Source organism: Argiope bruennichi, chromosome 11, assembly GCF_947563725.1.
Source record: "Argiope bruennichi chromosome 11, qqArgBrue1.1, whole genome shotgun sequence".
Classification (NCBI taxonomy): domain Eukaryota; kingdom Metazoa; phylum Arthropoda; class Arachnida; order Araneae; family Araneidae; genus Argiope; species Argiope bruennichi.
The window spans coordinates 73863057-73881778 of NC_079161.1; the positions used below are offsets into that span (position 1 = coordinate 73863057).

The 18722-nt window shown below is 31.8% G+C and overlaps 1 protein-coding gene across 1 annotated transcript in view; it reads left to right on the forward strand.

The window, feature by feature from the left end:
- The first annotated feature begins 3428 nt into the window (after positions 1 to 3428).
- Positions 3429 to 18722, forward strand: part of LOC129957621 (phosphoserine aminotransferase-like) — a 91103-nt gene continuing 75809 nt past the window's right edge. The window contains exons 1-2 of the mRNA XM_056070040.1: positions 3429 to 3592; positions 10692 to 10752. Of these exons, the coding sequence (XP_055926015.1) occupies positions 3524 to 3592; positions 10692 to 10752 (130 nt within the window). The 5' untranslated portion in view covers positions 3429 to 3523. The remainder of the gene's footprint in view (positions 3593 to 10691; positions 10753 to 18722) is intronic.

Consider the following 18722-nt stretch of genomic DNA (forward strand, 5'->3'; position numbering starts at 1 on the left):
GGTCTCAAGGTTTTGGGTGTACAGTACGGAGATTCTTCTGAACTTCTAGATCGATTTTTTTTAAAATTATTATTATTGTAACACTTTGTATACTAATAAAAACGATATTCGCTAACTCATATCCATTGCATTATTTTAAAGATAACTAAATTGCAAACAAATTTCGATCACATTTCCTGTATAAAAAATACACATCATTATAATCATCAGAAAAAATTCAAAATCGCGATTTCGAGGAATCAGACTTCTCTGAGTTTGAAAAACACATTTTTGAAAAATGTCTGTCTGTGACAAAGATAACTAAAAAATACTTTGCTTTAGACAGATGAAATCTGATATATGGACTCCACACGAAATTTACAGATTTCTATAAAATTTTGAACGAAATCCGTCAGTCCGGCTGTTTTTTTATTAATTAACACAATAATTACAAAATGAAGATAGCTAGATGGATAAAATTCGGTGCACAAATTTAACATTTATAGTGCAGAGACTTGTCAAAGTTTGAGCCAAATCCAACTACGGGTCGACTGTCTGTCGGTCTGTACTTTCAGAAGCATTTAAAAGTGATAGTTGAAAAAAAGCAATGACTTAAATATATGAAATTTGGTATGGGATTTTGTTATTACATGTGCAGTTTCGTGTCAGACTTTTGTTTCAATCGGTTGAGGAAAACATGTCTAAAATGCAAATTCGATTTTTGGATACTATTAACGCATGCCAGGAATTAATTACCAAATAACTCGCCAAGGATGACACGATCGATTCAGTAGAAATGCTAAATTGAAGCCAAACTTTAATATTTCATAACTATTGTACGCCAATGCCATGTAAGGCGTTATGCGAGAAAGCTTTGGGGGGGGGGCACACCCTCTGGTTATTCGTCTTGTAAACTACAGATATAATTAAAATAATAATTTTTCTATAGTTTTCAGTGATGGAATAAAACCACGTGATTCAATATTTGATGAAACAAAGAAACCAATTTAAAATTCAGGGCAACAATGTAAGAATTATGCCAGTAAAATTGCCAAAATTGCGGAAAAATTTGCATTACTATCAAATTAGTATCATTAAAAAGGCATATTTTTAAAAATTTTTTAAAATGATGTAAAAATTATTTTTGTGTAATAATATTTTCGGAACTTTTATTGGAAAAACTTCAAAATTTCATTCATTGGGAATTAATTAAATAATTATAATCTCTATTATAATTATACAATAATTATTAATTATGATATATTAATACTTATATTATTAATTATAATAGATCAATAATTATAATAAAAATTCTATTATAATTATTTCAATTAAATAATTATAATTTCCAAAAAAAAAATCGATCCAAGATGCACATTTCAACCCTCTAAAGTATATGCGCGAATTTCAAATGGTATAATCTCTAGTGGGCCAACAGTGCTCTCGAGTGCTGCACGTAGACACACACACACATACAAACATTCAATTTTATTATTAATATTTAATATAAATGTCTGAATCAATTTTTGATAAAAATTTTGTATATGGATGTATGGTTGTATTGATTCTAAATAATAATAATAAGTTCTACATGCACTAGGCAGCAATCTAAGATCACTAAGATTCACTATCTAAGATTCTTTGAATATAAAATATTAAGGTTACAAGGTGTGCTAACATTGACTTTTCAAAATCATTATCAAATATATTAAATTACAATAAGTTTCTTATTGTTACTTATTATACATTGTTAATGTAACTGTTTATGACAAATTCCCCTTGATAGGTCCTTTAAAATAATAAATAATTTTAATAGTAAACTTCATTGGTGCTTATCATTTCCGTATAATCTAATATAAAACCTAAGTGCTTTTATTTGAAAGTAAGAAAATCATTAGCTAATAATTGTTATTAATTTTCTAGAATCATTTTGTGCATATTCAAAATAAATAATTAAAGATGTATATATTTTCAAAAAGTTTCACAGATAAAAAAATAATAAAGTTAAATTTATTTTCGTAGAAATATACAGGTAAATTGAAGAGTTATAAAAAAAAAATATCTTACTGTCTGGGCCTGCAAAATATCTCAAACCGCCTTTGGCGAATAGTGACCCAATTATAATAAGAAGCATAGGGTTGAATAGTTGGTCCAGGTGTACAAATTTAAATCGGCAGGGAAAAATGTCAAATATACGAAGTATTAATATATCCGTTTCACCATATAACGTGAAATAAAGGATAGGCGATGAAAAAATTATACTACGCCCGAAGCGACCCTTACTTGTACTAATCTATACAATCTCTTTTGCTATGAAATACACATGCATTGTTAAATACACAAAAAAAAGAGAGAGAATAGTTTGTTGCTAGCTGCTTTACATTTTTATGAAACAAAAATAAATTATAATGCAAACAGAAAAACATTTCACTAATAATCGTAGATTACAAAATGGGAAAAAGTCGATTATGAGATATCTTAGTAGAGTAGAACGAAATTAAAATTATGAGAGATAGAGGAGGAAATAAATGAAATGTCACATACCCAATGTCAAAGCTATCAATGAATATACGCTCCTGCCCTCATTTCATAATTCGGAAATGGAAATGATCACGTGTAATTTATTTCTAAAAAAAATGATGCCCATTCTTGGTGCTGCCATCTAGTGTCTTTAATCATAACAAAAGTTCATTTTTCTGTTAATTTATTCGAAAAGCTAATTTTAAAATTATGAATATATTTTCTTTAATATTAAATTGTTTTTGGTGATTAAAAATTCCAATTAAAAATTATCAGCATATAATATTCTTTGATTAAGACACTTTTTAAATACTTTTTTATTTAAAAAATTGCGATGTTCTGCAACATATTTTTGATATGATTCTTAGATTATGTCTCAAAATTTGTTTCGCATCCACAGTATTTTCTTAAACGAAATTGTAAAGAAAGTAAATAACATTATACTAAGATATTTATTTAAAGTTTTTTAATGCAAGATGCTATCTCACTGTTTATATATAGGTTACATTGTAAATTTTGTAAAATAACTTTTCAGTATTACAAAAATTATAAAAATAAGAAACAGCTCATGATATTTAGCCCAAAAATTTATTTTAGTGTTAATTGTTTACAAATTCATCGCAAAACCTAATGGTAATAATAAAATAGAACAATCTGATAATAAATTCTTGATTAAAAAGTTTACATGAAATTTCTATTAACAAATAATTTAAAATAGTTTAGCAAAGAAAAAAAAAACACATTAAAATATAATTGATTTTTTCCCCCAATTATAAAATGTTTGATGGATTTAAATTCATGAGAAAAATGAAGGTAACATGGCATTCTAATCTTAAAACTACCGTTTCGATTTCCGTGCGCTAATGCCATGAGACCGTTGCTAGAGTAGTCCATGACATGAAGAAGGGGTGTCCATCTGCATGGGTTGGGCCGTCTTTGCAGTACTTAAAGGCTTGTGTGCGCTACTTTCCGTGTGATGCAATACTGAGTGGAAGAAAGCCGCGAAAGCGTTAAATTAAGCAAAATGCCTGCAGATATGTCTTCAGATAAAATTATTTATTTTGCAGCTGGTCCAGCCAAAGTGCCGAAAGAAGTGAGTATTATAAATATTGATTTTTATTATTAAATAATGAAGTTATTACTATCTCTATGCGGGATCTTCATAATTGATTTTTACAATGTGCAATTGAAACTAGTTAAGGGACCTCTCTTTATGACAAATATTTTGAAAAATAAATATGTTTGAGTTTATTCGTACAAAGAAATATATAAAAAGCGATGGAAAATATCATAATTAGAAATATTTTCCCAAATTGCATTATTATAATGGGGGTTTTTTCGTAGAAGATTCAAACTTTAATTTTAATTTTTTATTGATCGGAGATTAAAACTAAATTTAATTTTAACTAAAAAATCAATAATCCATGTTAATTAAAAAAGAAGCTAGTAACAAAACTGAAAAATAATCAGCAATATACAAATATTTTTAATTTGAGATAATTTTTTATATATATATGTATGATTTATAAATACATGATTTTATATTGACAATTAAACGATCTTTATGCATTTAAAATAAATTTTTTTATATAGATATCTCAATTGTTTTTTATGTCAAAATTTTAAAGGTAAATATTTTAAGAACACGTTTTTGGTAATTTCTTTTATGTACTTGGTCCTACTTATTAATTAAATAATAATATTTTGTTTAACCATCTTTGAAAATATACAGAACTGCTTTCCAGATAATAAATAGTTTTTTTCATGGAATATTCTGAGGTTTTTAACCTAGCATATTAGTTAAATGATAGTTAATTGTTTTTATATTGCAATAAAAAGATTTGTTTGGTTTTGTGCTGAAACATAATTATCGAAACTGCTATAATTTTTTTGGTATGTAAATTATAGTTATTCTTTTAGTTTGTAATCTTTATTGTAATCTGGTTTTAAATATAATGATTCAATTCCATAATTCGTTTCTTTTTGAATTAATAAAAATAATATGAATCAACGGGATGGTCTTTCCGAAACTTTCTTCCATGATTCCAAATAAAGCTCTCCTTTCTTTTCTTTGTAAAATTATGGACCTTTGGCAAAAGCATGAACTCCATGTCTTTTATTATCTGAGTCTCATACGTGAGCGTTTTATGCTTCGTAGTATAGTGAAGAAAATCGATTACGCACTTTAAACATCATAATTTCATCCAAGTGAAGTAAAAAATGATTGACACGAAGTACAATTTTAACAACAGAAAATCACATGCCAACTATTCTTCATATAAATCAAGTCCTCCCTACAAATGTGCAGATTTGAAATTCGATATGGTTTTATATTTTAAATAGTACAAATTTTGTACAAATTTTAAAATTCTGTTTTTTTTTTGTTTTTTTTTTTGCGTTTGTAGTTATGTTTTTTCGATTGTATTAAGACAGAAACAGTTAAGGCAAATTTCTTGCATATAGATTTAGTTAATAATTTGACAGAAATTTACAAATATGTTATAATAACCATAGTTTAAATTTCGTACGTCTAGATCAAAGTGTTATAGAATTATCTTGTTCACAGAGAGACAGACAGACATAATTCCAAAAATGATTTTTCTTTTGGATCCATGGAAGTCTGAAGCATGAAGATTCATCGTATTCTCGAGGGCTTATAACTAATTGATTAATAAACACCAGTGAGAGGGGTCTTCTCAAAATTTCTCGCATATTTACTGATAAAATTGTTATCCCAAAGAATACTTTGGGTGGCTGTTGTTGTTGTTGTATGATGTTTAGTGGCGCAAGAGCCATATCTGGCCATGCTGCGCTAAACAAATGGTGAAGTACAAAAGCAGAAATAAAATATTCACATATGGGTGTTTTAATACATTAGTTAAAATCTAAAAGAAGATCAAATTAAATTATGTATGTAGTAGTTAGTTATGTAGTAAATTATATAATAATGCAATGCTATAAGGTAAAACTTCTCTGAATGAATGCAAGATGAATGATATGAACGTAATGACCATAAAGAAAAAACTAATGTTTACCATACTAAATGCAAATATAAAAGTTAATAGACTTTAAAAACTTAAAAATACTTGGGTGGTATCTCTCACCCACCAAGTCCTGCAAAGTTAATGACGATGTTTTAAAAAAAAAGAGCACAATTTAAATTAAAAGCAGAGCATTCAATTAAAATATGATTTACTGTAAAATCCACATGACATGTTGGGCACTTTGGCGCAGCATCACCAAAAATGAGATGTCGGTGTGTATAACGCGTATGACCTATACGGAGACGAGTCAATTTTACGTCAGTCTTGCGTGTAGGCAGAACAGACCACAATTCAATAGTTGGTTTGATGGAATGCAGTTTATTTTGTGTCCGCAGGTCCCACGTTAATTGCCAAGTAGACTTTGGGTGACATTGGCGTACAATAGTTACGGAATATTAACTTTTGGCGAGAATTTCAGTAAAATCTTAGCATTTTTACTAAATCTAGCGTGTCATCCTTGGCGAATTTTTTGGCAAATAATCCTTGCATGCAATTGATAATATCCGAAAAACGAATTTCATTTCAAGCAGATTTTTCCGAACCGATAAATCAAAATCTGACAGAAAACTGCACTTTTAGTCTCAAACTTACGTACCAAATTTTATATATTTAAGTCACTGCGTTTCTGAATTGTCGCGGTTACATGTTTCTGAATGTACAGATTGGCAGATGGTCAATCCCTTGTTGGATTTAGTTTTAAAATTTGATAGATGTTTGCACTATAGATATTACATTTGTATACCGAATTTCACTGTTTTCGTTCTCTTCGTTTTATAGTTATCGTGTTAACTTATATTCGAACAGCCAGACAGACAGACTTCCTTGTAACGAATTTTGCTACTTTTTGTAACCGCGAAAAGTTTTGTGTGTAAAATCCTAGATGGGCCCACTTCTTTTCGATTTATTTGAAATCTCGCCACGTTGACTACTAATTGAATATTTGTTATTGTTATTATTTTTCAATTAACAAAAGATACTTGAAGGCCAGAAATAATAATAAATAAAATAAAATAAATATAATAAAAAATATAATAACAAATAAATAATAAAATAAAATAAATATAATAACAAATAAATAATAAAATAAAATAAATATAATAAAAAATAAAAAAAGAATTAAAAAAAATCCGTCTAGGTTACCACATTGGCGACGTTATCGCCACTCGTTTGGCGAGAATTCAAAAAGACGCCAAGAGGTGGGCTGTGCTAGGATCCACCCGCTTTGTGTAGCAAAGTACAGACCGACAGATGGTCAACGAATTTAGCTCTATATTTTAGATGTTAAATCTGTGCGGCAAAATTTTATCTTTCTTGCTCTCAGCGTTTTATAGTTATCGAATACATTTGTACTCCAACAGCTAGAGAGAGAGACTTCTTTTGAACGAATTTTGTTCAAAATTTGATAAAAATTTACACATTTGGTGTAAAGATCTTATACAAATTTCATTCGTCTAGATCAAAACGGTAATGAGTTTTCTTTGTCAGAGACAGACAGACGGACGGACAGACATTCTCCAAAAATGTGTTTTTTGAACTCGGGGAGATCTGAAATGCGGAGATTCATCAAAATCTGGAGTTCGAATTTTTTTGATAATTACTTCTCTCTACTATGTGTACCAGAAAGTTAAAAAAAAAAGTAATGGAGAATTATCCATTAGCCTAACGTCAATGTTGAAATACGCCAGTTCCAGCTCTTTCAGCGAGAATCCGAAGGTTAAAAACATTCACTTTCCTCCTATACTTCTGTGTTATTTTGATGAATGTATTAAGCGTATTCTGACACTTTTCTGGGCTGATTTTCTTGTAATTCTATCCCATTATTTACTATTTTATCCAATGTATTTTTTTTAATTCCTAGTTATTTTTTTTAAATTTCTTATACTGAAAGTATATTGTTACGAAATTTTTCTTCTACAAATACCGCAAATTAATCGTAATAATGCAGCGCATTTACTCGCTAGTTCAGCAGCTTCCTTGCTGTCTAATCCTCTAATCTCTTTTACTTGTCGGCGACTCCGACTCTCTCACACACGACTTCCGCCGATCCACACAACTTCTTCACTGCAGCTTTAGAGTGCCCGTCTTTTATAGTTCCGGGAGGCGGGGCTAGAATCGTCAGACGAATCAGGGCATATGTGGGCGTATCTCGGTTATTACTGGATGGATCGTGAAACTTCTAGAATTTTCCGGTATTATCCATTTAGTCGCCAAACTCGCCAAATTCATCGCCAAGCTTACCACGCATAGGACAGATCTTACAAAGGTATTAACGGTTTTTCCCAGGATGACACTATTCGAGCCGGGTAGCAAAATTACAGATTTGTAACATTATAAAGAAAAAGTATTACAGGCATCAAAAAAAAAATTCTAACTCAAAATTTTGACAAATCACCTCATTACAAATCTTCTTGAGTTCGAAAATAATGTTTTTGTTATTATGCCTATTTGTCTACCCATGTGTCTGCTTTTGACAAAGATAACTCAAAACTGCTTTGAGCTAGACAGATGAAATTGGTATATGGTCTTTACATCAACTGTCTATTTCTATTAAATTTTGAATAAATTCTTTTCAAAGGAAGTCAGTTTTTCTGAATTCAAAGGAACGCCATAAATTCAAAATGCAAAGAACTAGATAAATAAAATTTGGTACACAGATTTAACATCAACATCGTTGATAGCGATCAAAATGTGAGCCAAATGCAGCAAGGAATTGAAAGAAGCATGTAAACGCGATAGCTCAAATACGAACTTAAATATACCAAATTTAGTATGTGAATTTTTGACTGCAGTTGTAACTCTGGTTGAGTTGATCTAAAGCACATTATGTCTGCCTTTCTGTCTATCTGTGGCATAGATAACTCGGAAACGCTTTGAGCTAAATGGAGAAAATTTGGCATATGTTTTTACACCTAACTTATAGATTTCTATTAAATTTTGTGTGAGATCCGATTCTTAGGAAATTTGTCTGTCCGGCTGACCGAATAAAGTTAACACGATTTAACATGGAAGAACAAAGAGAGCTATATAGATGAAATTATATAAAGTAGATTTAATGTCTAAATTTTATGAAATTTGGAACTAATCCGTCAAGGGTTTGATTGTTTGCGTTCTCGTTGCGTATGCAAACGAGATAATACAGAAATGCAATGGCTTAATATATGAAACATGGTAGTTTATTTTGTGATTATAAATATTTTTATGTGTCAAACGTTTATTTCAACTGACTGAAAATAATGCGTCTAAAGCAGAAATTTGAATTTAGGTTATTATTAATCGTATGTTAGACTTTAATCACCAAACAGAAAGTTTTCCAAGGATCAATTATATGTCCATCGATATCTTAAAAGGCATTCGCAGCGTTTCCAAAGGTTCATAATTTTATGCGGCGCGAAGGTGATAACGTCATTATTAAAAAGAATGCAAAAAAAAAAAAAAAAATTGTGGAGGAGATCATTTCTATTGATTTCATTTCCCTATCAAGCTTTCAATATGAAGAACTAAATACTAGGTGTTCCATAAATTCGTGCAAACTTCAAAAAATCACAATAAAATAAATAATGTTCGAAAAAAAGTCTGAAAGTCTTAGGACTTTTTCTTACTTATAAAAAGGACTATAAAAGACCGATAGACGATGCTCATACGTCAAACTGAGATGGTTTGTGCAAATAAGGAAAACAGAGCACAGTAAATTTACATAGGGCATGTTATTTTAAAGCAAAATATTATAAACGTGACCACCACCACAAGGTATTAAGTAAGTGAAGAGCGTAACTGCGCCGATTACAGCTGAGCGTAGCATGACGGCATCGATGCCATTGACGACAAGTTGAATGGTATCTTGCAGTTCCATCAAAATGGCTACAGAGACCTGGTAGACAGGAGATTTTAATTATCTCCACAACCAAAGTCCTCTAGAGTAAGGTATAGCGATCGGGAGAGTCACTTAATCTTACATCCTCATGTAAACTGGTTATCATTCAGTCCTCAGTAAATGTGTCTTGGAGGAACGTTTTGAAGGAATGGGAAATGTGAGATTCAGCACCATCATGCATGATGATGACGGTAGATAATGCATATAATCACGCAAAAGTGTAAGATACCATTCTTACAGTCACGGAACATGTTTTCCGACTGGATACAGGACAGCGTTCTTCAAAAAAGAAAGATCCCAGAATGAAGGACGTGGTGAAACTACACCAAAATAGTCATACGCGGAGAATTTAGTGGTTTGGTCTTGCAGTTACGCAATTTTGATGTCGCTCTGTGACGACTGTTTGCGCATTGACGTCACCATGCAATGCAAAATGAGCTTCATCCGCCCATTAGCTGTTCAACAACCATTTGGGTCACGTTCATTTGTGCAAGCGCTCGCGTTGCAAAGGTTTGTTTTTCATCGGAATCTGCTGGCAATAACTAGTGAAGTGTCTGTGCGGATGCAGTTTCATGATTCTGTACAGATTGCGTCGGATCGATATTTCCGGAATCCACGTTATTCTCCCACTTTAAAGAGCACTGCTATTACCCGTTAAGGTCTCAGATCCTAAATTTCCCATGGCGCTTTGTGCAGCAGGAACGGGGGCCGTACTGACTCGTAATCTGCCACTTCGTGGACGATTGCTCAAAGCAGCGTATTAAGTTTGGTATCCCATTCAATGAAGTAGGGCTTTTATTCGCTTTTATTCCTTTCACCGTGCAAAACTTTCACAATGTTTTAGTTGTTGATTTGCCCTTCTTATATAAATGTTTAACCACTAAGGCTCGATCCGATAACGATATGCTACTGGCATTGATTCACAGACTTATTTCCAGCCTTGTGTTTTATAGCTATCTTGATTTCCATAAACCACCTCGGTCTGACAGGTAAGTACCATCTATCAGTAATTTTTTGAATGGAAAAAAAAATAGTCCAACGGTTTTTTGAACATATTCCTGCAAAAGCAATTTTTTTCGAGTATTACTTTTTAGATTAGGTTTTTTTTTTATTTGCAAGAATTTATGGCGCACCATGTATATGCTGTGAAAAACACAAAGAAATTATTTAAAAGTATTTATAAGAGGAGGGGTATGCTTACTTTAATCTACTGCGTCACTGACTTACCCACAAGGAAGTTGAAATTTAAGCTTCATAATTCTCATTTTTTATTCTAGGTGCTTCAACAGGCTCACGAAGAATTTCTGAACTACAACAACTCTGGCATAAGTGTAGTAGGTAGGAACTTTTATTCATTTGCTGAAATTATGTTTAAAAATTGCCTCCGATATGATTTCTGAAGACATTTATCGTACTGAAATTTATATGCTAATGATTTCCTAAATTATAATGAAAAAATATTTCAGACCAAAAACAAACAGCTTCAAAAATCAGAGTTACTGATTGGAAGTAACAACTTATTAGTTTTTTAATTGCACTTTTACTTCCTCATATACGTAATGTAGAGAATGTATGGTTATCGTCAAAAAGAATGCTGTAAAAGAGCAGCAATTATGCTTAATTTTATTTATTTCACCATAAACAGTAATTACCTACATACATTTAATGGAAAAATAATTTATCGGCTTTTTACAATTTATTTTGTCTAACATTGCAAGAATATTATAATTAAAATTTTTCCGAAAATATTTTTTTTTTCTGAAAATGATTTTGAAAACTTAATAAAAAGTAAACGAATATTGTTATATTTTAAACGAGTAATTCATCGTTATTTGGATCAAGATTCGTTTAATGCGTCGTTTTAGATTGAACTTAACATCGGTCAGAGGTGGTGTTAGATTTTCGCCGACGGGGGAGAGCAAGACATCCGACAGGAGGGAAAGCACAATATTTCTAATTTGGCTTCAAAATAACTCATAATGATTAATTTTACATATAATTAAAGAAAATCAAGTATTATTTAATTCTTTTTTATTCAGATGCTGATACTTTTTTTCATTGTTAAAAAAATGAAAACAGGTATAAAGGTACTAGCTGACCAGGCAAACGTTGTTCTGCCATATAAATTATTTCTAGTGAATATTTTGGTTGTTAATTAAAAAATAACGAATGTATTGTAAGTGTGTGGGGATGGGATCTATGACAGAAAGGGGAATGGTGCGCTGTAGACGATGATCGCCGATAAAAAACAACAACACCAAACATTCATTTCTAAATACAATGTATTTCATTAGCGTAACGAACATATACATTGTTTGACCCCTTAAAAGTTAAACGTAAAGGGAAAAAAAATAATATATTTTTTATCCTAAAGTATAAAAATGAAATAAAGAAAATCAATATTCATTTTGAAGAGCAATTGAGTGTACGATATTTTTTGTCAGTCCGTCTTTAGCCAACACAAATAAGCTCGATAGTTTGCCCACGCGAGAACATGTCACGTATAATGTGAAAAACATGGTGTGCCCAAATTTAAGCCGCAAACAGACATCGTTTGGCCTTGCAACTAATTGATTGTCATTGCGAATGCTAATCTAATAGGAAACTGAACGCGTTTGAATTCAATTGGCACGTCTGTGAGAATCATTGGAATTCGTGACAGCAAAACATTTTCGGCTCGAAATTAGCCATTCAAAGTGGTGGCTTCGATAACATTTTTCATCAATTTTTAATGACCAATCGCATGCCATTGCACAGCCGTGATGGGTTCAAATTCCGAAGTAAAATAACTGGAGATCCAAATTTCAGTCGTAGAAGGTGTGGTGACATGCTTAGCAAATCCAGTGAGTTCAAAAACTCTGTTGGATAATTTACAGCTTCGTTAGCATCGCAAACTGTATCAATCGATTTGTATGATACCAAGTCACCTGGCAACGACTGCTGTATATCAAAGTTTAAATCTTCGACGTCCACATTTTTTGCTGCCAAAATGGACCTTTCTGCCAGCCACGCATGATTTATGTATTGTGTGTGTACACTGAGAAATATGCGGTCAATGAGAGCACTTTTCGAATCAACGATAGTGCAGAAATTAGTGGGCAATTTTATGCATCCAGCATTTTCATAGACAGCAACTTTTCCATCACCGATATCTAACAATTAGTCCGAGAATGTGTCAGCAGATGGATCTTGTAGTATTTGGACGCGCATGTTTATTTTTAGCTGGACATTTTCAACATTACGCCAAAGTGGCGATGATTTCAAGCAAGCGTTGATCTCATCAGCGTACGTTGAACGTGGAATGACGGGAAGACACTGGATAGGGACACCATAATTACCTAGTGTTATGAAATATACTTTACGACCTATTCTCAGACTTACCAAATACACATAAAACATTTCATAAAATTCCGTCCAGCCGTTTCGGAGGAGTACGAACACAAACACCGTGACAAAAGATTTTTATATATTAGATTTGTAAAAAAACAGGTTCTCAGTTTCTTTTACTAACCATCAAAAAATTGTCAATATTTGAGTCTATTTTTTTATGAGATTCTCGAGATTTAATTTCTCTGCGATCTAATTTTCGATAAAATATAGTCATATTCCCATCTAGATTGCAATATATAGATAAAAACACAGATTGTACCAGAATGACGTGTCATGTAAAATGGCAAATGCATACTCTTACTATTTTATATCAGAAGCTATATAAAATGAATGTTGAAACAAAAAGTTTTATAAAAGTAACTGTTTTAGAAATCCAGAATAATAAATAAAAAATATTCGATGTTTTCTTCAAAAACCGATTTTTCCTCTACCTAAAATATTTGTTAAGTAAGGTTTGGTTATATTAACGTCCCGTTTGAAGCAACACTAGGGCTATTTTGGGACGGACCTCGTAATTTTGAACCGCGGTCAGATGACGATTTTAAGTCAGGATTGCAACAACGAGCAAGAATTAAGATGTGTTTCGAATCCGAGAAAAATAAGTGCGCGTACTCAACAAAAATTTACTATAGTTCGGACACGAACAATATAGAATGCAGAAAAGATACAATATGTTGCTTTTTAAGAAGGCCGGAGAAAATATTTTGTAAATATATGTACAAGCTTACTATTTTATGTAAGATATGAAAAACATTCTTATGAAAAATGGGGTGGTTAAACGTTAGATCCCCCCCCCCCTTGTATTTATTTTTCTATATATATTTAGGCTTAAAAAAAACCAATACATTTTATTTGAAAAAAAAAAATAGATCTTGAAGATGAATTCACCTATCTTCATTTTTATTTATGTACTTTCTGACTATTCTATGTACTATTAAGTACTTTCTTAATTCGAAGTTATTACAAGCTAATATTTCTACCAAAAGGTGAGTTTTATTCCCTCAGGCTTTTTTTAACCCCTTCATATGCAGTGGCGAGTCTAACACGCGTATGGAATTATTTAATTTTTAATTTTAAATCTGCAGTTAAATGAAAGCATTAAGTAATTTAAAACGCTAAAATCACTTGAAAACGCATCATTACTTCAAATGCCCTTATATTTTTCTGGGGATTAAGATAACGATAATTGTCCCAAATAAGACCTGCCATCTAATTAGGAAATTAAGTAAATTTGTATATCAAGGGGTTAATGTGTTATTTATGAATATTCTAAGAATAACTATTTTAATCATCTTTTTATCAAGACATCTTTATTCAAAGTCCATTAAAAATTTAGGAGCATCTGAAATTATATACTTTTTTACGATAATAGTAATTGAAAGAAAAGTTTATATAAATGATACGTTCTCCGATTACATAGTGATAATATTTAATGCAGAGTCTTAAGCATTTAGGTAGTAATTTATTTTTAAAAAATTAGTGCATACTTGGATAAACTCTTTTAGTGTAGCTAAAAAGCTACTATACCAAAGATATTTTTTTTTTGTCGTCAAGTGCAGTCGCTAGTATTTCTTTAGTGAAATAATTCTAGCCTGATAAATTAGATTGCAAAAGAAAACAGATATTTTATTGTTAAATGGATTTAATTAACAATTATACAATTTACTTACTCCAGTGATTTATAATGAATTCATATAATTTGGTTACAGCAAAATAACTCTTCTTAGCATGCATACTCACAAGAGTGTCAAAAGAAAACAGTGTTTTTTTTTTTTAAATTTAGTTTAACCATTAACTAGATTTTAGTCAGGCAATTCTCATAGTGAAATGAATAAAATAAATTTATCAATTCGTTACCGGGGAAGTAAAAATTATTTGAATAGGATGATGATTAATTTTAGAACTTGGATTTGAATTATAAATTATAGAAAACAACTCTATCGCCCTATTCATGAATAATATAACAGCTTCAATTTCTCTAATAATTCCACTGGCAGGTAATCGAAATGCCCGATGAAAACAGTGGACTCATCGACATCCTTTCGCATTGAATTCTTCGTCAACCGATCAAAATTTTTAGACAAAATGCGACATGTCTTATGTTTTACACACATGTCGTCTTGCTGGTTATATTGTCAAAAGTAGTGCAAATTAAAAGCTTAATGAACGACATTTGAATCAAATGTCTGAAAATTCTGTGGATATATTCTTCGACATTCATCATATTTAGTTCATAGTCCGCCGCCCAAAAGTTATCGGCAGAAAGCGGTATCTTATTCGCTTGTCGGATATATTGCCAAATCTAATGCAAATTATAAGCTAAGTGAACGACATTTCAATCAAATGTCTGAAAAGCTGCAGATTTAACATCTTCGGCACTCACCGCATTGAATTCATAATCGACCGACCAAAAAGTACTAACAAAATGAGAATATCACCTTGTCAATATCTTATTCACTTGTAACCTTATCGGTTATATTGCCACAAGTAGTAGAAATTATTAGCTTATAAAAGACATTTGAATCAGAAGTTCGAAAATCTGCGAACTTAACGTCTTCGACATCCATTGCAATCAATTCTTAGTTTGGTCTATCAAAAATTGTCCGCAAAATACGGCATATTATTGACCTACCCCCAATCGATTTTGCCAAATATAGCCAAAACACTTTAACTATTACTTGGATATTTCGCTTGTTTACAATATATTAACTGTGGCGATCCTGCTTCCATCAAAATGACTGTATTCGAAAAACTATTTTCCTAACTGCGCACCGGAAGTACGAAGCAGTTATCTAAGATCAAGCGCGCAAGCTGTGCGAATTAAAAAGATAAATTTCCGGTCTTTCACAAAATCTGTTGTCTGTCGAAGTGTTAGCGTTAAAAATTAAAAGATGTTTATTTTTATATAAAAAAAAGTCGTCGCTCATTCTTTATGTGTGGATGTAACTTAACTATCCCAATTTGCAACCTTCTCCACTAAAACATCCCACATAACTTTAAGGTTCATTTTAAATAATAATATACGATAATGCTCAACTCTCTACAGCCATTATGAAATGGTGAACACTTTTGCCGACGAAACTCTGAATTTCTTGCCGACGGGGGGGAGGGGGACAAGAGGCTGCTGAATGGGGGGCAATTGCCCCCCTGCTACCGCCGCCTCTGACCACAGTCCCTAATAATGCCGACGAACGGACGGCTTTAATATACATACAAATATATAAATATAATAAAATAAAAATAAAAATATAATAAAATAAAATCAAAAACAATAAAATGATTAACCACTTAAAGACTTCATAAACGAGGATGATATGTAAATGCATAAATAATATACTTTAATACAGTTTTTATTACATTTTTACTTTCTTGTAAACGTAGGCCAGAGAAAATATAATAATCTTCAAAAAATTTGAACTCGGGATTTTGACGAGCCTCCATGTGTTAGACTTTCTTGACTTCGAAAGAAACTTCTTTGGAAAATGACCGTCTGTCTGTCTGTCACAAAGATAACTCAACAATGCTTGGATTTAGACGGATGAAATCTGATATATATGCTTGAAACCAATTTTGTAAATTTCTATCAAATTTTGAGTAAAATCTGTTCAGAGGAAGTCAGTCTATCCGGCTATTTGAATATGATAACTACAAAACGAAAAGAGCTAGATAGATAAGATTCGGTACACAGATTCAACATCTATAGCGTAGACACCCTTCAAATTTTTGAGCCCAATCCAACAAGGGTTTGACTGTCTGGCTAAATTATATCGAAACGATTTTATCAAAATTAAAAGGGAAATTTTTTAATTATTAAAATTAAATAAACTTGATATCCCTGGCAAATCAGCTGATCGCCAAAGTTATTAATAAAATTTTATTACCGATAACGGCGTATAATAGAACCCATTATGAGTCATGTGGCCAGAAATTGCATGGAAACATGCCAAATGAATACCGTGTCTTTTCTCGCTCATTTAATTAATATATTATTCCAAATGCAATCGATATGAATAGGTACTCACATTGAACAAGTATTTCATTCTTTTCTCATTTTTTTTATCACAGTTTTTACAAAGTTCTTGATTGTTACTATAATTGACTTCAGATAAAGAACCGCGAAAAATGACCTTAGGAAAAAAATCTAACCTTGAAAAACTGAGATTACACGTGCTAATCATTTTTTCCCCCTTTTTGTGTTACATCAGCTGTTATCTGTCGTAGGGTTCAGAAAACGCAAAGGAAATACGATTGATTCCATGTATGACGTTTCTACTCGTGACAAATAATACTCGAAACTTTGTATTCTATGAGTATCTCTGTAATGTAAAACGAAATTAAAATTCAATTTTTGGTGAATAATCAGATTTTCCGTACAAAATTACATCAATAAAAATTAAGAAATTTTCCTCTATGAGAACTATTTAAAAGAAGAAAACAATTTTTATCAAAAATCTGAAAATCTGAAATAAAAACGTAAAGGCATACGATACTATCTCTACTAATAATAAAAATGAATCTCTGTATATGGCTGCGATCTGAAGGCCAGACTGTTTGACATACAGCTACCAAATTTGGCACATACTGTATAACTTTGAGAGTTGGGATGTGCATCTCGGAGTGATTTTTTTTTTCGAAATTTTATTTCATTAAAATTAAATTGATTTTTGATGTTGCACCGCATTAATTTCACAAAATATTATACACAAAAATAAATTTTACATCATTTCAAAATACTGTTACCAAATTTCAGATACCAGTTTATCTGTTCGTTTCAAAATTTCAATGATACCTCTGGCTAGGACGTACTTTGTGATGTTATTTTCATCGTTACTCACCTTGGTTGATTGAATGTCAATCCCCACGGAGACGAACAATTAATATACATTAAAATGGATAGTTATAAATTTTTCAACATTATTTACTTACCTCAGTTGGCAACGTTATCAAGTATATGCTTTCTTTTCTCTTTCTCGGCAATCTATCTCTGACATTTGGTCTCTCTCCTTTGCTCAAAGCAGTGAAATAACTGTAAATTAATAGAAATTTATCAAAAAATTATACAAATGAGGAATATTGATAGTAATTCAATATCATGAATGTGTTGTTAACTAAACTAGTCGCTTTTGGCGATCAGCTTTATATTCACTCACCATATTAACAGTATTAATTTAATCATATCAACTACTTTGGCAAACTGGTTTTTTACACTCTTATGAAATTACTACTTTACATTATACCTACGCAACAAACATTGAGCGTTAGTTAGCTATACTTACAAAGTAACGAGGGCCGGGATAGCCTGGTTGGTAGAGCGTCGGATTCGCGTCCCTCAGGTTGCGAGTGCGAACCCCGCCGGCCGAAGATTCCCCGCGTGCTTGGTGGCTGACGCGCGTTAAATCTGTCGTGGTCACAAAGGCCTCCATGTCGAGAGTAATACCACTGGGGGTACTGGATCAGGGGTGATCGTTCTCTGATTCAGGTCTAAATTACGATCGGTGGTTGAGTGAATGGTTGTGACGTGTGTGTAGCTAAGTCGTTCTCTTGGCCCTAGATGGCGCTACGATAGAAACAAGAGGCGCTCCCCCTCAGGCTTAAAACGGCTGTCTCCGAACAGCGGGCTTGTCAATGGCAAGTGCCGTTAGAAACAACAACAAAGTAACGAAATTAATTTGCGATAAAAATTGGCGGAATCTGCTTAGTTATTAAGGTTGGGGTGTTGTCTATGTTTTATTTTGTTACATGTTTTGAAATTAAGGGTGTGAGGGGATACACGATTCTTAACTGGTCATGAACTTTCATATGGAATAATGATTGAGGAAATAATCAGTATATAAGATATATTATTTAATGATTTTGACTATGAAGAATAGTGGATGTTTTTGTCCGTAGAAAATGTACATTGAAATATTCTCTTTGAA